The sequence below is a fragment of the Strix aluco genome, chromosome 15, assembly GCF_031877795.1.
Source record: "Strix aluco isolate bStrAlu1 chromosome 15, bStrAlu1.hap1, whole genome shotgun sequence".
In the NCBI taxonomy this organism is placed as follows: Eukaryota; Metazoa; Chordata; class Aves; order Strigiformes; family Strigidae; genus Strix; species Strix aluco.
In genome coordinates this window covers 13,784,263-13,807,753 of record NC_133945.1, presented here as the reverse complement: position 1 = coordinate 13,807,753, position 23,491 = coordinate 13,784,263, and the positions used below count along the sequence as shown (strand labels likewise).

The window sequence follows — 23,491 nt, the reverse complement described above, 5'->3', positions numbered from 1 at the left end:
TGCTCTGTTGGAATGATTGATATTTGACAGTGACTGCTGTACTGAAAATTAAGTCCTGTTCTTGATTGATTTTTATATTGCTTTCTCAAATTTAGTGTTGGATTATAAACTAGACATTTTTCTAATTTGAAAATGAAAGCAAATGAATGCTAGAGTTGGCCTTGCAGGCTAGGAGAAATCTCAATTTGTTCTTTGGAGATGTACTTATTCTTAGAGAAAGTTCAATGTCTTTGATATAACTGCTGTAAAATATGTAGGTCTTTCTGTGATTTTCCCACTCTAAGTTTTGGTTTTCAGAAAGATCAAAAATAGAACAGAGGATGAAAGCCTATCAGCCAACCCAGCACAGTCCAACTTCATATTTTTAAGTCTGATTATAAGAAGCTGTTAGCTCAAGAAGCCTTGCTTGTCCAGCACTTACCATGTCCCTTGAGCAGTAGAAATGCTAATTAATATTCACAGAGCTAAAACTGTTTAGCTTAATGGAGAGACTTCTTTTTATTTTTGCCTTATTTTTACTCTCCCAAACAGACCGAGGTTTTCTTTCACATTAAAATAAATGTAGGCCAAAACCGAGCTGACATGATGATGAGACCAATTTAGCTGAGTACACAGACTAAAACGGTGTAGTCAGTGTAGCATTAGATAATAGTTAAGATTGTGCTTTAAGTTGAAATGCTCCTTCAGTGCAGACAGGCCCTAAGAGAAAGACATCAGAGAGCATAGGAAGCTTACTAGGGCAGAGACTAATATGAATGAAATTAAGTGAAAGGAAAATGTAAGCTGTCAAGCCTCCTAGCTTGAGCTGTAATACACTGTAAAATAAATTTCCAAAAGAAATGGCAGAAGTAATGTTTTAGCCAGAAAATGTAAGACTGCATAAATAGCTTGCTAATTGATGGTCTTTGCAGTATATGTGTCTTTATAGTATAAATACTATAAATATTGTTCCTGCGTGGGTTGCATGTGTCTGTAGATGATTGCTGCATCTAAATTCATAATGTTGTGGTCTTCCAAGTCAAAGCTGTGTTCAATCTGTTTCCTGTGCATGGAGAGTGGCTCTTTGCAGCCATTCTAACACTGTGCCAAGTCTACTGTTTATGACTGGTATCTTCAGGAGTTGCGACATTATTGCCCTATAGTTCATTAGCTTTAAATTACATTTATTATAAAAGAAACTATATAAATTAATTTTGTCTTGTCCTTTCCAATGCTTGCTTTCTGATCATTGTGTGTGAGAAGTAAATCAACATCTATAGAAAATGGCTTTTAGGAAGAAAGATTTGATATAGTGATTTGAGGTTTTGTTAGTGATGGCCTAATTGTAATTATAGTTTAGAGTGCTTCCCATTAAAATTGGTAGCAACAGAACCACCAAACATGCTTTCAAATTACTGTATATTTTGGCTGAAAATTGTTGACTTCACATATGTATTTCTTTTATCACCAAACAATGTGTATATGCTATCAAAAGTAAAATTTCAGCATTTTAAGAACTTGTTTAGACATTTCTAAGCATGGATCCATGGTTATGCAGATACGACAATCATTACTTTTTTCAGTACATTTTAAGTGAAATCCTAATGTAGATTAATGTACTAAACTATATTTACATTCTGTGTATTTAATGATTGTTATAAACGTTTATGTCATAAGTCATTGTTGCATGCACACTAAAACCTCCTCTGCTTTACAAATGGCATGCTTATTTCTCTCGCCCCCCTCCTACCACCACCTCAAACCTTAACATAATAGTAGGAGTTTAAAATCCATGTAGAAGAATAAGAAAGATTACTGCACTTGATGTGCCGTTCGTATATCATTTTAAAGAAGAAATGATTGTAGCATACATAACACAGAATATATTTTTAAAGGAGATATTCTTTGCACATTTTATCTTTGGAGCAATAAGAAATTGTATCTTTCAAGCTCCTGAACATTTTTTTTATAAAATATGCTGTTAGGAAAGAAAGTATTTTACATTTATAGGCTGGCTGTTTACAAAACATGGTTTTTTTAAGTCCTAGGCCACCAATTCCTCTATCTCTCCTTCTATCAGAAGAAGAAGCAAGCATAGTAATTCAGTCCTTCTGGAGAGGTTATCAGGTAAGAGTAATCTATAATTATTTTGCTTGATGTTGAAAACCGTAGGACTGTGAAGGCCCCAGGGAAAATCCTTACATAAATTTTAAGTAGGGAATACTATGAATAGCTGCTGAGACCCCCATGGTTCATTGGCTTTGGATGTTGCTCTTCCTTATGCCTAGTGACTACAATTTTTCATAGGCATTTATGCTGATGTAATCTCACTGTTTTTCTCAACAACAGAAAATCTGCAGAAATTCAATTTTTAAAAATACAATTAACACTGAACAATTTTAATTTTTTTTTTAGTTGATCTTTGGCTAGTTGCTAAAGGTTGAAGTGTTATTTTTCTTCATACAGGGATATGTGAGTGAGTGTGGAGATGCACAATGAGAACTGGCGAGGCCTGTTAAGAAATAAAAGCATACAGAAACAAAGGACAAAAAATAGAGACCAAGAATGAGACAGGAGATGTAGGAGAGGCATGAAGGCTGTTATTCAAGGAAAGAGAAAACAAAATGGCAAGCAGATGTTGCAAGCCATGCTAATAATACAACACTAATGCAATCCTCAATTTAAGGGGGAAAAGCAAGGCGCATAAAATAAATACAAAGAAAATTGGGGGGTAACAGCCATGCCAACCCTAGGGTACAGAGTAAATTGTATTTGACAGATTCTGTCAAATATTTCTTTGAAAGGCTCTAACACCTTCGTGCCTTGGAAAGAAATGGATTTGAAATTCAGGTGACTTTGGTGACAAAGAAATGTCTTTGTCTGCCTTTATCAAAATTTAAGCATGTATATAGCCTCCAGGTATAGCAGTAGTTTCATTGCAATGGACAGTGAGACATCTCTGTCTGTATGTACATCATGTGTTCTTTAAATAACAATCAGTATAAAATACTCTGTTAAGTTCTTCTTTACTACTTTTCACAAACATGAATATATGAGTGGCTACTATAATGTGCCATGCAGCCAAAGATGATGAAATACCTTGAAATGGTCGTCTTGACTGGTAGATTTTTGTGACACTCTCTGCTTGTTCATTTTCCTTTATTCTTTTTTTAAACAGAGATGGCGTTGACACTAACAGTAATTAGCACTGACAATATCACTGCAGACTCCTTTACAGTGGAGTATTGCAAAGGCAACCATTATCCAATAACAAATATGTTTGCTGAACAGTGCAAAGTTGCTCAGATACCTTGTGCTTCTGCCAGAGCTTCTGAAGGGCACCATCCTTCCTTGCTATATATATTAACTTCAACATTTTCACAGTAGTATTTATCATTCTAAACCAGTTCCCAGAAATGAGAGAGAAACTGTACCTATAAAAAGTAGGAGACATCAAAAATACTTCAGACTATAAAAGTAGCTGTTACATGTTTTAGCTTATTAGAGCTGAAAGATCTTGGGTTTTTAAAAATTAAAATTTAAATTAAAATCAGAATATAAAATAAAAATAATTTGTAACAAGGTACTACACAAGGCAATGTGTTATCCTGGGGCTTGTAAATTAAGAGAACACTAAGCATTACATTAATGATAAAGTATATTATGAAAATTTACCAAAGAATTCAAATGATTTGCTTTTAAGATAACTACCTCTGTCAGCTAACACTGCTTTATTGTGGCAATAACTGAACACTTACAAATAATGCCCTTTTGCATTCTAAGGATAGTGTGTCAGTATTTTAAATTCTCTTCTGATGCTTTTCATTAAACCTTGTTTTATAATTCACAGAATTTGGAACTTTTAAACACTATTATTGAAATAAAAATTTACACTTTGTGATAACATTGAATAATTAAACAAAAGCACACATACGTATTTTACTGTGGTAAAGGAACAGTGTACTTCATCCTTGGTCTTCTGAAGGTACACTTTAAAGGACATAAAATCACGTGCCATAGGTACTTGTTTGAAAGATGGATGAAGAAGGATTCTGGACAGGCTGTTGGATTTCAGAAAAAGTAAAAGGCTCAGAAATCTGGGCAGGATAGTTTTGTCTTTAACAATGCTATCCCAAATGTGAGCCTTGTAAGCGTTTTATTCTTAAACATTGTCATATGAAGTGTGAGAAACCACAGCAAGTTATTTTTCTTAGACATATCTTCTATGAACTCAGACCATTTTTGAGATATTTCATTAACCATATTGATCTAGGCAGTAGAGTTTATCTAGTTACTAACTGACCGAGCATTGTGTCTTCTAATGATACTCCACTTGTTTCTGACACATATAGCTGTCTGAGTGTGCCAGTATCAAAAACACATGGCAATCAGCAAAAGTGGATCAGGCAGTGAAGATTTTTCTATATAAAGGGAAAGAAGAGCTATAGGTACAGAATATTGAGAACTTTTTGATAATAAAGCATGATCAATGTAGTACATTCATCCTTACCTGAGGCGAATTGCAGAAAAATACTTGTTTTGGTAGTAATACTTAATGTCTGCCATCAACAAAGTCCTCGTTACAATCTTTCATACAAAGACATTGATGAGTACTCTGAAAATTATTTCAAGTTTAATCAAGAATTAAATTCCAGAACAAACAGCAGTGGAAGCTAAAACTGCCAAGTACTCTAAGGAGATCAAAAAGGAAGATGTCATCTTGAGGGGTCTCTTTGAGGGTGAGGAGGAGCACCAAATAAGACTTGAGAGAGCTCTGTCAGCAGAATTCTTTCTCTTTACTTTTCACCATCCTCTTTTATTGAGGTTCCATTCATTTGTCGTGGGCCAAGGCAGTAGTCAGTGTCTGGTGAAAACACCTGACTGGTAGGTATTCATTTTCCAGGCACTTTTCCAATAAAAGATGATATATTCTTTCACCCCTTTACTACGGAATCTGTGCTTGGTGCCATTTGTTTTATGGGGTCTTTTTAATCTTTACAATTTGCATAACTGTTCTAGACTGGGGATTTTTCATCAAGACCATTTCCTCTAATGTCTCTGGTCAGAGCTTTAGTGTTATCCTTCCGCTGTTGCACAACATATTCTCACCTAGCATTGAAAGCCATTTATTTTGACTAAATCTTGTAATATCGTGAAGTTTAAATTGGACAGCATTATGTAAATATTCAGTGCTATTTTATACATAAATATTGTTTGAGCAAAAGTTAAATCAGAATTGAAGCAGGTTTATATCTTACAAAGTGGTGGTGTGCTTTTGCTATCACAATTTATATTCCTTTCCAACAAGTTGTGGCTACTAGCAAAGGCTCAAACCCAGAAGGTCACACGAATATTTGCAGTTATTTACAGCAAGCGTAGGTTCAATCCAAGTGACTTGGGTAAGAGTGAACTCTCACTTCAAAGTTAAGATCCCTTCGGTGCTTCATGCATTGCTGGTCTGCAGGAAAGCCACAACAGTTGTTTGGAGAAGACTCTTGACTCTGATTATTTGTCTGGAGATTTGCTGCTGAGTCATGGCTTTTTAATCATGGTAGAATTGCACTCTGATTACAAAATAGACTACTTGCTGAGAAATTACCACAACTATGGTAAATTATAATCTATTAAGCATATTCGGAACATGTTGATAGTATTTTGTTAAGTTCTTGTTACCTGTTTTACTGCAGGTGGCATACCTGTGTTCCTTTTTCTTTTCTAAAAATCTCTTTGTTCTGGGAGCTCATGTTCACTGCTTGGATTTAGTGTTGGACTTTGGAGTATTTGAATCTGACTATGCCTTTATCTCAGAACCCTGTATTTTGCTATGTATTTCACTATACTTTCACTGTTTTATTTATCTAGGGAGAGTATACAGAATCTACTGCCTTTTATCTTTTAACTGTTAAGAGTTATTGTATTCGTGTTCAGTATACTGAGATCACTATGGCCCTGTCACAAGCCAAAATACATGTCTTACATAGCTGCAGTTGTAAATGGACACTTCCTTTTATTTCAAAAATTTTATATTTAGACATAGAGGTAGTAATTTCTCTATCTTCCTGCCTCTTTCCTGTTACTGTCATTTATATGTCCCATAAGCATTCCATTAACCCTCTCCTGTGCAGATAAACTGACTCCATGTAATGGGGAATTATGGGTTTTATAAAAGCATACATGACAGTATAAAAGAAAAAAATGTCTCTTGCAAACCTAAAGAAATTATCCTGTGTTTGGGATTATATTTTATTTTTGAAAATAGTCTTTCATGGATTTAATAGAAAATGGTTTTGATTTTTTTGTATAGCTGAAAAGAGGATCACTAGTAATTTTTTTAATTACTAAAATTTTGTATCAACCTTGTAAGAACTTCTTATAACTTTTATAGAAGATACTACAGAACTATATTAGTATAATGAGATATTATTAGAGGCCTAAGAGGTATCTGATGTCAAGTCAGTGGGTAAATGTCTTGCCTGTCTTTATTGATCATGTAACCTTGTATTGTATTTCTGCTCTGCCAGTGCACTATCTGAAATATAGCAAGCTATCTTCTAAGGGGATTGAAAAGTGTTATGGGAGTTCAGCTACTGTCTATCGCATTCTTAGCTGCACCACAAAGAAGAAATTCTGGGTGGAAAGAATACTTTTGATAAATAATTTATATTGTTTTCTTTAAGTTGCTTTTTTTTAATTAGTGGAAGACTAAGTCCTATTCCTTTTCTCTGTATGTATATCAGGAAAGTGGGAGGAAACCAGAGTGTAATGAAGTAGAGTAATAGAGTTCAAATCACAGAGCAAACATATTACCTTATCATGTAAGAATAAAATAACTATGAGAAATTTTCTAGAAAACTAAGTAGTTGGCTTCCTGAAAGCAAAAATGTGTCCAGGAGAAACCGAGCTTATTGCTGCTTGTTTCTACCATGTTATTCAACATCAGCCTGAATTACTAGGACATTAAATCCTAAAACATAATGACATTTTGTATACATAACGTTTAGAAAAAAACAGAAACTACATTTTTAATAATTCTGTTATAAATTGGATATGACTCTAAGAGAATAATCGTTTACGATATCTAAGCTAATACTAGTATGTCCCCTCCCACTTCTGTCCGAAGTCAGCATTTATTCTGGATTTTTGTTCTAACACTGGAGGTAGTAATTTTGTGAATGACGAGGTAGACAACTGGCAACACACTGCTAATTAATTGAATCCTGCTTAGAACAAGTTTAAGTATCACAGTGTAGAAGCTGTTGATGCAAAGCTAGCTCCTTCATATATTAGTAGGATCTCACCAGTACAAAAGCTATAATAGAAGAATTCAACTTAAATCTTAAATGGAGTCAAGGCCTGTGACTTTTGTGAAGCAGAATTACAGCTTTCATAGGGGTGATTGACTGGCAAAGAGTAGTTATAATGTAATGCATTCCAATCACTTTAAATAACAGATTAATGGCTCTGCTGTTTGTGAAAATTGTATGGCTGGGATTGTCAGTAAGCCTATTTGCAGCTGATAGCAGGTGTGAAGTCGTTTGCTGGAATAAATTTTCTGCCTTATGACCCTTCATGCTCCTTTTCTGCTCTATTATGTTGGTCAGTGGGTTGGTTTTATAGTGTTGTGGTTTTCTAAAGGCACTAATACCCTTCAGCAAAATGCTTTAAATTTTAATTAACTCAAAGAATAAGTGTCTCACTGCAATCACATTCTCCTTGGTAATCAAAATTATCCCCTAATTGGCATATTTATGTTTTCAGTGGGGTTTGTCAATTATGTGGTTTTTATTTCTGTATAAGTTGAAAACTGTAAACCTTTGGGATTGTGCTTTTCTATCAGGCCCAGCAAAAAGGAGGGATGTCACATATTTGCCCAGCCACAGCCCCATGAAAAAAATTGTATCATCATCTTGGGTAACATGAACGTATATAATTTTAGTTGCATTTTGGTTTGCCTTTCCCAGGTCCGATGTGATAGTGAAATACAAGAGCTACGTCAGTGGCAAAAGCAGTTGAGAGAGGACAAAAACATTATTAAGAGGGTGAAAGAATTCTGGACTAAGCAGGAAGCCAAAGGTAAGTGAATTAGATTGTGTATTTTAATATTTTTTTTTACATTGTGTTGAATTTTTATACTTAGAGTTGTATTAAAAAATAGAACACACAGTAGGACACTAATCCTGAGTGAGAAGAGAAGGTAATGTCTGGTGGAAATGCCTGTCTGTTTCTTTACAGTCAGTACTTACCCTTGTCTGTTTAGCTGAAAGTGGCAATGAAAAATACAGTACAGGGCCAAAACTCAATAATTTCAGAGGACTATGGCAATGTACTGGCACAGTATTTCCTAGGGCAGGATCAGACCTCTACCAGCTACGCAACATGTAAATACTGATTTTTACCAGATGGATCATAGTACACATTTTCTGAACTGTACTTACTTATAGCAGAAGTTGGCCTGTACAGTTCTAGAAAAAGGAAACAAACCCCAACAATTCAATATAATTGCCAAGGGAAATGAGGCCAGATTGCTTTAGGAACCAACTCTGTAATATATTTCCTTTTGCTCTGATTGTGGACAGGACTTTACTGACAGGGCTAAAGTTGCTATTTGTTTACTTAGGCCAAGTGGTGTAATTATGATTATTCGCCCAGCCTCTTTGTCTGCTAATGCAGGAGAATTCACTAGCTCCTCAGCCAGTCGCCTTTTATCAGCCTCTGTGGGCTGGACTCAAAGGTGATACGTGTTGGGGGATTTGAACTACACAACTATAGATGGAGGTGAGAAGAGGTCGTTCAGCTATGTTGTTCATGTGTTGTAGAGAGGGAAAATTATGTTGTACCAGTCACCACTGTGTGGTCCTTCAGTCTGATGGCACTGTCACAGATGTGTTCTCAGACAGCTAATCTTTGCCCTGAACTACATAAGAGCATTCAGGGTACAGTTTCACACAGTCAATTGGATCAAACTGGGAGCTGCCAAAAGGGTTGATCCCACTCCATAGCTCTTGCATCAGTTTTAGATTGTGTAACTGCACCATGGGTTTGGATCAGTGAGGGGTTCCGGTATGGGGCCGGATAATTTTCCACAATGTTGTTGCAACATGATTGTTGAACCTAACACAAAGGAGAAAGTGACTGGGGAGAGAGTGATAATGACTTTCAGCAGCCCACAGCTTGGTTAAATTGAGCAGAATATGAGATGGTATTCTTATACCTGGTTACTGTTCATGACTGAGGAAGTGCCAATCTTCGGGTGGTTGGCAGGAGTTAAAAGCCAGGGGCAAATCATGGCTTAAACCTCTTCAGCTCAGTATACAAAAGCACATCTGTTGATGCCTTCATTCTGAGCCTCATTTTATGGGACTTCACTGGGAAAGGAAACACATTTGAATCCCTGCAAGCTGAGAGAGTTTAGAATCAGGTTTCTGTGAAAGGTTTTAAAATGTTGAGTCCTGGTCTGTTAGATGCCTACTATCTAGAAAAATCTACAACTCTGGATTTCAAGTGACAGAAAATTGCTGATGTGCAATCTGGAATTAGGTAGTTTAATGGGAAGCCTGTGTCCTCTGTGTTACCTAATGACCTAGGCAGCTTTTCACTCACCATTTCGAGCTGCCTCTATAGACCACGCCATTGTTTCATTGGTTCACCTTCAGGTGCCCAATTTCTACACATCTCAAGTCTCAGCTGAGACGTTGAGTATGTCCTGCTGGGTCTTCACTCAGATGTTTTTTTCTTTCCTTATTCTCTATGCAACTGTCCTTTTTAATTAAATTGAGTTATTTTCCTCATGCACAGATACAAACCAGGGTATTCTGGAATTAAGTGTTTGACATCCTCACAGTATGCTTTATTTTAGACACTACAGTTAGAATGACCATACATAAAGAGTATATTAACATCACTGCTGTAGCAATCAGGACATGTTGTAAGTGATTAGAGCCTTGCAATTCCTCAGCAACTCTAGTCTTCAAATCTTTTGTGGCTATTGTTCATTTCAAAACTGTCCTCCTTTTTAACAGATGATACAACTAAAACTTCCCTATGAAGCATTTTAATTATAAAATAGTCCAATGTCTGTAAATGTCAATTAACAGCAGTCAGGTCATTAACCTGATGCCCTGCAATTATTCTTTCACTTTTTATTGTGCATCCAGTCTATCTATCATTAGTTACAAGCAGATCAGGCTAAAAGGATGGCATGAAAGTTCCACACATTTTCCTTTCTTCCTTTGAAATTTTTGCGTAAAGGTGAAAGAAGTTTCTCCTTTCGCATATGTGAAGGAGAAATCTGTTACTAGTAATGATCATTATAACAACTGGGATTACAAAATAGCCCCTTGTTTTCAGTTTTCTTTATTTTGATGGCTTTTCCTTCACACAAAATAAATGTAATAGGCACTCGGGGCTAATAATAACATTTTAAACAAATGCTAGGCTCTTTCTTGTGTGAAACCCCAGCACTTCCAGATGGGCTACTTTTTATAATACCGGCAAACACAAAGTTATAAATGTATAAATTCTTAAGCTCTCCCACTGGCAAACTTTGATTCCCTAAACTTCTTTTCTATTATTTCTTATTTGTGCTTGCATATCTTGGATAGCGTTAGTTTTTAGGACATCTAGTCAGGCTAATGTTACAGTTGCACTGTGTTAAGTTTGCTGTCAAGCCTTCTGTAAGTGTGTGCAGAACACCAACCAAGTCTGCCATCAGAACTGGCTAAGTAGGTATTTCCACTGGATGTTTTCTAATGAACACAGTGTTCAGTAGTTACAGTATAAATCTTTCCAATAAATACCTTAATACATGGTGCTCTTGTAACACAATTTCTCCTCTATTGTGTGAAGTGGAACAGTATTTAAACCCACTCTCACACAACAGCTGTGCAGCAAACTCTGGGCAGTAGTGAGTGCAAACATTTTAAATTGTTGTTCTGGATTTCTGAAGTAATCCACATTTTGTAACATAACATTAAGTGAATCAATGGCAACTCTCATCCTCTAGGACAGTGTTCGCTGTTAAAAAGCTGCCTCTACATGCCTCCTCCTTTAATCCTCTGCAGTGCTCACCTGCCAGTCACATGCTGGTACCACAGGGTGATTTAATGTTTGCAGTTGAGAGAATCACATTCAAGTACTGCATCCACCATGTTCCCCAGGGCCTGGACGACCTCAGCAACTCCTCCTGGCTTACCTATGCTAGACAAAGCTCTTGCACAGAGGGAGGTCTGTCTCCAGTTTTGCTGCTTTCCCTGTGATGAGAGATGGTGACTGCAGCAGCTACTGGGTATTTCTGTGGTTTGCATGTTTGCAAGTGCAAGAAAAAACATTTTCCTGGTGGAGATGCTTTTCCTGCACAAACTTCATGATCTACAGGGAAAATGTGTGAGCTGGTTTGAAGCTCCTGCTGGCTAGCTTCAGCTGCATCATGCTATTTAATGGAATATGTCCAATAAAATCTGCTTCCATTGTAGTACTGCAAGGTATATGTATACACCCTGAGTTAATTAGAAAATAGCCAGTGGATAAATCTACTTTTCCAGTTTCAATTGCAGAATTAGTTGGTGTTCTGTGTACACTTCAAAATGCTTGACACTCTTCCAGTGTTCCTTCCCAGTGTTAGTTCTTGTCATAAGAAGGAGTCTGCATTGATACTGGTACTGATACCAATACAAATAGCAATAGATTTCTTTGAGTAGAAGATTTCTTTGAGAGGCAGGCTTATAATTAACAAAGACAGCCATGAATGACAACCTCAGAAGTGCCTCTGCATGTCTACACCAACAGCAGGTCCACAATGAAAACTGTTCCTGCAGGTTATGTTTCAGCTGTGAAGGCTTAAGTATGAATACAATCTGCAGAATTCTCAGGGTAGATTTTTTAATTCATAAAGACAGTTAAATATCAGCTGATACCAAAGCTGTCATAAAAGAGTAATTTTTCAGAAGACATTGTTTTCAAAACCTTCTTTTATATATCATGGCCTCCTCAGTTGCCTTGCTATTACAGTATTATATATTGCAAGGTGTTATGAGCTGACACGCTTTTCTGAGTCTGCACGGTGCTATGTGCAGGACCTTTTGATCACTGCTTCACTTAATTATGAAATGTTCAGAACAAGAAGAATTTTCTTCAGGGCAGTATACATTACAGTACAAATACCAAAACTGGAAGACTGTCATGATTTTTTTTTTTGGTCACAGCAGCTTGTTACAAGGGCTACATAGATTTTCCAACGTTTATTCATATTTATATTGCAATTTTAATCCACAAAAGATCAGGTTTTATTTATCAATCCATGCAATTGCCTAAGTGATGTTTTATAGCTGAAAAGAATTCATTCTGAGGAGCAAAATTGTACATCACAATAGGGAAAAACTGCATTTATATGTGTGTATGTATATGGGGTGTTCATATGCAGTAAGTGAAGTAGAATTCTTGGATTTAGTAACTTAGAGCTAGAAGATTAAACAAAGTAGTAACTACTAACAGTGTATAAAAATGATGAAAAATAAACTCCATAAGTTGTCTTCAGCAGACTTGACTGATATGTAAAGAAGACTCTGGCAGAGCAACCAAGGTTTTCTTTAAGTCTTTGTGGGATTTCATAGCCTATTTACTGTGGTTTATTAAGAGTTTACCTTGACAAAAAAAGTAGGCATTTTTTTTTTAAAAAGAGACATTACTAGATCTGAAAACAGTGGATTCAAATTTACTATGATAAAATTAATCTCATTATAAATTTAAAAAACAAAAGCCAAGTTCTTATCTTTGTAATACATGTTTAATTCTGTCAGTGTTAATTTTTGAAAAATTGCATTCCTGAAGATGATGATAGAAGTTGACCTAGCAGGCTTGCTAATTCCTTTTAAATGATTGCAGTGTAATGTTTGTGTTTTGGACTCTCTGTTTTCAATTTGTTAGCATTTACATCATCCCATCAAGACATGTTTTTTCACATATTCCATTGTCCACTATACCAGTAAGAGTTACAAGTGCATATGTTTCCCACTTATTTCTAAGAAATAAACCTATATATTTACAACATACCACTGTGAAAAAGGATGCATGTATTAGATTATACAATCATAGTTTACAGTCTTCATGTATGTAAAATCTTGAAGGTGAAAATTGCAAGTGCATTTTCAGAGGACAAAATGAAACCATTTTCAAAATGTTGCAGCTAAGAAAAGTAGGGGCTAAGGGTGGAGTGGACTGTGTCATTTGGCAGTTGAGTTGATTCAAAAATATCCTGTCTCTGAAGAAATTTAATCTTTCCATAAACTATATTTATGTTGTTTTGGAGAGTAATGTTAGTGATAAGATTTCCTTTGCCTTCTTTGCCAATTGTTTCAAAAGGAAAAACAAATTTCCTTTTAATCACTCTCACAGAGATTTCCTGTCATCAAATCAATTATTTCAGGACTCTAGGACACACAGCTGTTTCACCACTTCAAAGAAAGTTGTAAAATTGCCCCTTTTCAATTTTTTTTCTTAAACCAGTGCAAGTTCATCTTGCTGATATCACATTAGCTTTCAATATTATCACATTGTTTCTGTAATTCCTTAACTGAGCTCTGCTAAGTTAATTTAAGTGTATCCATACATAAAATAGCCTTGGGGCCCAGACAGATGGCTATTTGGAAACAGCTGTACTAGTTTGAGAAGTTACTGTCCAGGGGTTTTCATTATCAATCTCAGCTGTGATGCCATAATTAATTTTGTTAGTGCTCCAGCTGCTCTTATTTCTGCTATTATTATTCTGCTGTTTATTAATGTCGTTAAACCCTATTTCATTGTAAAGTCAGCAAGGTTAGTTTAAACTGCTTTTACCAGTGATTCAATCTAACCCAGCTGACTTTGTGCTGAAGTGGATTGTGAACAGTCATACAATAACGAATAGCATAATACAACTACTTCTTAACCTTGTCTTTCTACACATTTGGTTGAATTAATTAATTCAGTTAATTCAATTAATCCCCTTTAATTAAACCACTGAGTTCTTCACATCAAGCAGACAAAGCATTTATTGTTACTAAAAACTCAGATGTCACAAATAAAGCATTAAGATTCATGATCAAAAGAAAAAGAAGAAGAACTTTTTAAAATAGGGCAATTCATTACAAAGTTAACTACATTAAGAATAACAATGAAGTATCTCTTAAATTTGTATATGACTAACCCTGTTTATTAGCTGCCCTAAACAGTGTTGAATCTAACTGTAGGGGATGAATAGTGAGCTGCCAAATAGCTTTTAGAAAATGCTGACTCGGGCAGTAATGTGATTCTATTGACACTACTAGAAAGATCAGCATACCTTCCATGAAAATATCAGCCAAAGACTCGGTTAATGTGAGCTAACAGTCAGATTCTGCTTTGTTGTGGCTTTCAGCACAGTGCAATGTAGACCTTTCTTCAAGGATATATTTTAGGCAAAGATGTATAATTTTATGAAAGTGTGTTTGTATAATCTTGACCAGTGTGATACTTAAAAAGGATATTGAGGAAGCCAGAAATGTAAATTGGTTGTAATTAATAAATCCAAAGTCATTCTTAATTTATTTTTCTGGTTTCAGGAAGTGTGTTAAAACATGTTCATTATTATTGAAACAAATAGTGAAGTTTCAATTTTCAGAATATAACCAGAAGAAAACACTTTGGGAGTTAGGACCAAAGTAAGGACCAAAAGTCTGATTTTTATGGGGCAGCTAAGGTGATCCAGCAACTCTCCCATTAAAAAGGCAGTCCTGTGCTTCCTTGCCCAAGGCTTCTGCCATCCTCCACTAGTGATCATGGCTTCATGGTGAGTTGGTTCAGCTGCTGGATCTGACAAAGAACTGCTCTTCAGTTCTGTTTTGCTGCCCCTTGGGTTAGTTTTCTACTGGATCAGCCTGATAAGCTGACTTGCCCGGTAATGACACAATCTTTACATCCAGTATAAGCAAAATCCTGCAACAGTAATAGAGGGAAGGAAAACTGCCCATTTGTGATGGCTGCTTACTTTTAGATCAGCTAATCTGTCCTCTGCCTGCTGTGTCATGTGAAACTATACCCTACACGGTATGTCTGCTTGGTTTGGTAGGTCAGGGTATAATGTAGCTTCATATAAACCACTGATTCTCCCCTCTCCTTCACAGCATGTTTAAAGTGTCTTTTTAAAAATTTGTTTGCAATTCCCTATTCTTCTTTCACTATATCTTTTATATTATTTGTTACTAGTTTTGAAAAGTGTTCTAGGGTAGAAAGTGTGAAAACTTTGTGTGAAAATTACTTTATAAATTAATAGCATCTTGCAGGATTGTTGACCTTTGTAGTGCATATGCCTGCTAAATTTCTTTTGACTGCAAAAAAAAAAGGTGTGTTTCTTTCAGCCTTTACCTAAAATCATAAAGCTACAGCATTCTTAGCTGACATTTTGTTTGCTATACTGCTCCACTGCTGTAACATTACATTCCACAACATGATCTATATTTAAGGTGTTAAGAAACTCTTAACAGTTTCTACTTTCAGACTGAAAATGTAGAAAGAAGCATGGCGTTCAAGACTCAGTTTAATGGCTCACAGCTTTAGACTTGTAGAAAGAGAATTCTCCCCAATATAGCATAGCTGATGGGATAAATTTGTTCCAGAATACGTTGCAGAATTTTAAAGAAATATAACCTTCTACAGAAAATATGGCTAATAAAAAAACAACCTCCAAAGGATATGAGTGAATAGCAGATGAGTTGGGGCTTTTTATTTTGAAGATGATGTCCTTTCTGATTTTATTATTCTGATTTGCTGAAATTACTTTAATGTAAATTTATTTAAATAGGTGATTTAATAACCTGCATGTTATTTGAGATCATGTTTGGCAGGATGTGACACAGTGGCATGCACACAGCAAGACCTGCTTTTGGTTTCCTGAGGCTGATGTTCTACCATGAGATTGTCTCTTTAGAAGAACTTCTCTTCCCAGCGTGCCTTTATCTAGGGCTGTCCATATAAATTTTGTCACTATCTGCAGCCTAAAACATCCATTTGAAACTGGACATAATTTGCTGTATCTTCTTGTTTTCTAGCTGGTATCCCACATAGCTCCAGTCCTATTTTTGCTTTAACATTTCCAAGAAGAAATAGGCCTTTGCTTTTTGGTTAACGATCTGGTTAATTTGATTTGTGCCTCCACGCAGTAGACAAACCCCATCTAGTCATGATTCTGAGTAGTGCATTATGCAGATGCAGTACTGATGAGACATCACTGGAAATTAAAAAGTATCTGTCCTACAATGAAAGGAATTTGAAAATATTTGAACTTTTTAATGAAAATACATAAATGTTCATTCATCACTTACGTGAACAAAACACTCCACTGACACTGTCTGTTGTTGCAATGGTTATTTCACTGCTGGTGTGCTGTTGGAAAGACCATTGGTTCTCTACACACTGTCTAGTACTCTCAACTGTTTTATTTCCTGAGGGCTTTCTTTTCTTCTTTTTACCTGCATAAAATTTGTAAAGTTTTCTTTTTCAAAAGCATTGTGCTTAGGGAAAACAGTAAAATAAAGATATGTTCCTGGTTTTATGGCAAAAACAATTGTGACCCTATTAGCTAGCAGTTCTTACAGATCAACCATAGCCTTGGCTTTGCGAGGTAATTGGTTAACAGCGAATGTTAGAGTGTGTGGAAAATCTAGTTGAACCAAACTGAGACAGAAAGTAATCTTCACAGCAGGTGTGGGGTTGATTTCCAGATACAGGAGGGAATATTCCTTTACATTCCATTCGATTTTCAAGCTGTATTTCTGCTTTGGCAGTAGAAATTATTACTTACCTATACTAATAGATTTTAAAAATACTTCTTTCATAGAAAGAATCTTTTCCCTTGGGAAGATGCAACCAGCCACATGCTGAAAAACTCAAAATGTAGGTGTTCTGTCACTAGAAAACCCTTGAAAATATGTATGAGATTGCAGATAAAGGGGGGAACAGGCTGCATATTTTAGGAGCGCTAGAGCAGGAACAGATGCATACTGTCAAGAAGCAAGGAAACGCAGTCAGTCAGTCCTTATACAGCTGTGATGTGTCTCCACCTGAATTATGAGGAAAGATTTGAAAGCTAAATATGCCTACCAAGTTAAGTAAGTTGAACAGGGGAAGTCTAGTCTGTATGCTTTTGAAGCATGGCTGTATGTAATCGTATCAAAGTAAATAATCATATCACATCAAAGCAGAATGAATTGAGGAAGGGAAAAATGTTAAATTCAGTACCCAGAAAAAAATGGCTACACTGTGAAACTTCTTGGAATTCATTCCATAAACAAATAAACATCTGAGTATAGTCATGTGCTCTAATGGATCCTTATTAATGTGGCCATAAATGAAGTTACAATCACATGCATGTTTGCAGGACTGAGTAGTTTCCCAAGGAAAATATTGAAAAGGGGATATATATATAAATGGGACTTCTTACATTAGGCTTAAAAAAATATTTAAAATGTACTGTAGGTAATAATGCTGGATTAGGAAAAGACATAGCTAATGGATTTCTTAAAGACTGTACCTCTGTGGTTTATTTGGGAAAATTCAGCTCAATGAACCGTAAGGAATTCATCAGTTTTATGTGAATTTCTTTCTTTCTTTCTTCTTTTTTTTTTTCCCACTTTCACCAAGGGTGGTTGAAATGTGGTCATATTTTAGGAAGATTTTAAGCAAAATAATTTGTTTTCAATTTCAACTGCCCTCCTTTTACTGTAGCTGTAATTCTTTAATTAATCTCATTATGGAGCTCAGCTCTTTAAAGTGGTGAGCTCCCCATATTCCATGGTTTTACACTTTTAATATATGTTATATAACATATATATACACATATATGTTAACATCTGACATGTTGAAGTTATTTTGTCAAATTATTTTGTTTCAAACTGAGCTGTATAAACAGGTTTAAATTGGAAGGCTACTTGCTGTCAGTAGGACACTGCAATTAAAAGAATTTGACTGCTTTTTTTTAAAAACATTTTTTTGAACATTACAGGTATTCGGTTGTTTCTGAAAACAAAAGTGCTGCAGTCAAAATGGTTTAAAATGGGTTCATATATGTGATTGCTTTTGATTTAAAAGCACATGCATAAGGTTTCAGTTACACAAAAGACATTAAATTTTTACTTTTTTTTTTTTTAAAAGAAAATCCAAGAACAAAGCAGTGCCGATAGCTGAGTATATGGTGGTTTTCATCAAGCCTAATTCAAGATGCTTGAGATGTTTCTGAAAGTTTAATCTTGGCACTAACAGCTGAGAATGTAGTGATAAAAGTCATAAGACTCATGATGCAGATTCCTCTTCATTGGTCCACACCCCGGAGTCGGACGTCTTTGAAAAGTTATAAAGATTACAGTAACATTTCATTTCTGAAACTATGTTGGGAATGTTTGAAAAAAAAATGAAAGATGATCATTTAGATAAGCTACAAAATACATGATATTCTGAACTGTGCTTACACAGGCACAGCAGTGTATCTGCTAGCACAAGTCTGAACTAATCCTCCAGTACCAAAGCTGTATTTTTACCCATCACTCTGCAGTTGTTAATAATGATTTGTAATGGAAAAAAGAAAATTGCAATTTGGTGATTTTTCTGTGATTATATAAACATTTTTTTGTTTGTTTGTTTTTCTGTTTTAAAGGAGAGGAGAAATTCTTCATGGGTTTTGCAATTTTTTTTTTTTTTTCTCTTTTAACCTTTTCAAGGTAATAGTGAAAAAATGGGAACATTTTTACTGAAAGTTCTGTTTGTGGTTTTTGTTCATCATTTAGATATTCAAAACCAAAATTTCTATTTATAACTATGAGACACATTAAAAACCTGGAGAAAAGGCTGTCACCAGTTAAAAAGTAAAACATCCAAATAGTCCTGCAGCAAAACTGGACTTGAGACTCTTTTGGTTAAAAAAAAAAAAAGAGGGAGGGAAACGCAGGAAGAGAAAGACCACAAACTGTTAGTGGAGCCTTAAAATATGATTCAGAGATTAGCAAAGAACTGGGTGACAGACTCCAGATCATACAAGCTACTTGCCCCTGACTTCCCTTTAAACCCAGACTGCGATATTAGTCACTTGGACATCTCTTTTGATGTAACTGTCTTTGTTTTTTACCTGATCATTTGTTTTAGTCTGTGTAAGAGTTTAAATTTGGTGACTTTACAGAACCTATCATATTTTGCAAGTAGGAAACATTTCAGAAATAAGAGTGGCTAATAGGTACAAATGCAGTTTTCACAGGGCTGCCCAGCAAATCTGGCATTCTGGTTTTCTGCCCATGTTGGCTTCTGCCTGTAAATCCCAAATGCTTTTTCCTGGGGACCTGCCACTCCGGAATGATTTCTCTCTGTTCCTGGTCAGTTCTTCTTATTTTCACAATTCTATCTTGACTATTTACATGGAAAAAAACTGCATTAATCAATGCACTGAAGATGTGCTGGTTGCCTTCATTCTGGATTTTCCTCTCAGTCCAGGGTCTTCTTCCCTAAATGGTTGTGTTTCTGTGGTAGTCTCTTCATGAGTCTCATGTCACTGAATGATTTGGAGGACACTTGGATAATCAGTAGCAACACAGTCTCCAGTATATCTAATTCTGTGTAGTTTGTTCTCTCCTAAACTCAGGTGTTCATGGCAGTTGTTCATCTAATCTAATGCTTGTATCTTCCAATATTTCTTTTCTCTTTGTACACCCTGAATTCTAAAAATGCCATCCAGATATATTCAAATGAATTATTAATCTTTCTGTCAAAATATTAAACAAATTCTGCTAGAAATCTTTCAGTCCTTTTTTCCCATTACTGGCTGTTGGTGTTTTGGAGTCTCCTATGTGTCAGCTCTTGCTTCCCTAATGTGATCATAAGTGAACTAAAAAATGCCCTAAAATTGTTTGTTCTCTAAAGTTATGGAGGCAAGACTAAGCATTTTACAAACTCTGTTGCTGATTTGGAGAATTAGGTTTCTCCTGTCACTTTTATATATCCCTTTTGTAGAAGCCTCTTCTGATGAGTGATCCTCTTGACAGTTCCATTTCAGATTCATGACTAGCAGGAATGTCTATGGGCATAATTTTATTATTTGTTTGTTTAATATATCTTTTTTCAATACATCATTTTCCTATCACTACTGACTGAAGATTTCCAGAAGTGAAAGGTTTCACTCATAATTGCGTATATGCTGACTTCTAATAGTAAGAGGCTAAAATTATACACACTTTATAAAGAACTGTCTCTTTAAAAGTCAGGTCTTATTTCAGAAAGATTGCTGGTGGCTCCAACTTCGTGTTCAGGCTTCTTTGGCATTTCATTGGGAGGCTAGGGTGAAACTCCTTTCTATATATATATTTCACTCTAAGCCCCTGCTAATAAGTTATTCCAATAGATTTTCTTTAATGGATTTTCATCTTCTTATAGTCTGAGTCTATGGTATTTTTCATTACTGTTTTCAACTGTTTAAATTACTAAATGTAATTCTCATAGTTCTTACGATTTAAACAAAATAAAGAGTGTGGGTGTATAAACCTTTCATAAGCTACTGTCACAAACCAGTTGTATTATACAGTCGTGCATAAAGTAGGTCATAGTTTGTTTACTGTTATGCTGAAACAACCAAGTCTCAAACCAGAACGTCAGTCCTGGTTCTGTATTAGTGCATTAAGATGAGGGAAAATTGTGTCTATTATCCAACATAGATGGTAAAGATGTTTGAACTTAATGCATATATAAATAGGACAAAGGCCAATCCTCAGATGTCTAATAGGAGTTGTGCAGATTTTTGAGTACTCCACTCCTGGGAGCTAACCAAAACAGTAAACCCAAATATATTCAAAGCCAGTGCTTCCTTTAGCTATCATCTGTGCCTCAGCATTGTAACATATACATGATAAACTATGTCAAATGAGCTGCATTTCCAAGGAACGTGGCAGACAAACTAATAGATAACTTTATTATAGTAGGAGTAACAAGGCAAAAATAACAGTTAACAGTTGTGCTAACCTCTTCGGAGCAACCCCCACCTCACTTCTAAGGAAATTAATCACAGTCTCCCCTAGTGCTTATTCTTGTAGTGATGGTTATAGTGTCCTATGATTTAGAACACGCATGTGACTAAAGCATAGTTTAATCAGTTTCGGTCTGTATTAAAAAATGAGCGTGATGAGACTGAAACCTAGTGCTAACAAATTCAGCTGTCCTGACAGTAGAAACCCTATGACCTAAATAGATAGAAACCATAATACTGGAAATAAGTGAAATGAGATTATTTTTTTAACTTACATTGTCATAAGGGCTTCAGTTGCTCTGTATTAGGACTTAAAACAGGAGCCAGTGTTTTAAAACTGTATGAAATACGGTGATCATGCTGCCAATGATCATGATTGTGTTACTTCTATTTAAATCTTATGTTGCACCTCCTTAAATTAGTGATTATGCATTCTTTGCAGATAATTTTCACGCTTTCTGTTACACAAAGGTCTTGGGAGTTAAGGTGTTTGTAATTTTCATAGGAGCTGAATCCAGCCTTCTGTGAGAATGGTTTTTTTGGCACTGCCCTGAGACTGGCAGCAGTGCACAGTTGCAATCGCCACTGCGTAACTGGCATCCTCGGGCAGTTTGTTCTGCCCGGTTATGTCCATACGCCTTTCCCCAGCATGCAGGAAATCTCTGTAAAGAAAAAGACATGGTCTCCACTGCAGTAGAATGACAGTTCTGCAATGGTAGGAATCTGCCAGCATAACTGCACACAGTGACTAGGGACATAGAGGGATAAAATGGGAACTGTGATGTTAAAGCTCAACTTTTTTTTTTTTTTTTAATGCAACTGAAAATAGAAATGAGTCTTTCTCTTGCTCTGTTAAACGAATTATAGGACTCCTAAGACTGAAGTCATTAAAAATCAGCATATGAATGACATGACTGTAAGCTAGTTGTTCATACTGACATTTACACTATTTATTGCTTTTAGGTGTGTGTTGTCTGAAAGAAATGGGTTAGATTATCAGCTAGTATAAGTTGTTCTAAACTTCACCGGAGTTATGCTATATACAAACTAAACATCTTCCTTAGGCATTTCAAAATATTTTAAGCAAGTTAGTTCAATTTGCGGTGTCAGCCTGAAAATACATTTTTCCAATGGAAATTTCTAGTGAAAAGACTTAGAGCAGGCAGCTTCTTTCCCCATCTTTCCAGCTTATCTGAATCCTGTGGACGTCTTGCTTTTCTGTCTGCATAGGAAGCAAGTATATGTTGAAAACTATTTAAATAACTGCCTGAAATCCAGATTCATGCTGACAACCTGTGCTTCCTGGTTAGTGTGATTGTGATTTGAAATTGTTATGCTTAAGTAACACAGGTTATGGTAAGACACGGACGCTCCTGACTAAAAGCACTGCTAGCAGCTACCTAAATACCTGCCCATTTCAATGCGAAACAGTGTGTGTGAGCCCTGGGGTGTTTGAACGTGTTGCAATTTTTATGAAATATTTGCAAATGCCAGCCTCATCGCATCAAAGAATATTAGATAAAATTCAATGCAATAGTTAATATTTTGTATATGGGACATTCATAGTCACGTGGGATAATTAATCCACTCTGACTTTTTTTTCCTTGCCAGCTGTACAAACAAAAGCCCTAAAATCCAGAAGGGTCTTGTACCAGCAAGGCACTGGGCACATATTTCTTGAACATTGTAGAAGAGAGGGCATATCCTGCCACTGCAGTCATGTTTTTGGTTTCTAAGGTATTCTCTGTATTCCTCCTCATCATCCATCTCTTCTCCTGTATGATGTTTTCTATACACTGAGATCTTCCAGGTTGGTAGCATGTTGAGCGCCTTAAATTAGCACATGGGCCTGTTGCAGCCTGGTATTCCGGGTACGTATCAAGAGGATTTTGTTTGGTGGTTTTCAATTGCATGCATTGGAAGGGCAACTAAGCTCTCCTGAAACTGCATGTACAAAAGGGGATTTTTTGGGGTTTATTTGGCCTTCTTTGCCTGTAGCGTAACTTTTATATATAAATCTCCCAACAAACTTGCTTGATGTGAAAGGTGTACAGTACAGATGCATCTTCTAAAGTATAGGGAGTAGAAAAAACAGATTTTTATCTAAGTTAAAAGGCAGTTTGTAAAATATTAAAATATTAAGAACAGAATATGACAGCTGAAATCACAGTAGTAGACTGAGGAACCAGACTGTTGTATCAGCAGAAGAAAAACATTAGGTTAATCTGTATTACAGCACTCTGAAAGAATACAGAGCTTTGAAAGCAGCTTTCACTAGGGGGTGGGACATTTTACTTTTATGTAGAGCTTTTGTTCACTTAGAATTGTTTACTCCAGCAAGCAACCCTGTGCTCTTTGTTTGACTGATTTTTCCCATTTGGCAGACCCTTTGCAATCACATGGATAACATTCCTCTTTCCACTGAGACATAGAAAAACTATTCTTTATTGACCTTGCTTGTTGTCCTAAATGACAAAAATATATTTATATACTAGGTGAACTGTA

The 23,491-nt window shown here is 35.8% G+C and overlaps 1 protein-coding gene across 1 annotated transcript in view; it reads left to right on the top strand.

Moving 5' to 3' along the window:
• IQCK (IQ motif containing K) overlaps positions 1–23,491 on the top strand; it is a 44,276-nt gene that overhangs the window by 18,951 nt on the left and 1,834 nt on the right. The window contains exons 7-8 of the mRNA XM_074840946.1: positions 2,022–2,106; positions 7,941–8,052. Coding sequence (XP_074697047.1) covers positions 2,022–2,106; positions 7,941–8,052 — 197 coding nt within the window. The remainder of the gene's footprint in view (positions 1–2,021; positions 2,107–7,940; positions 8,053–23,491) is intronic.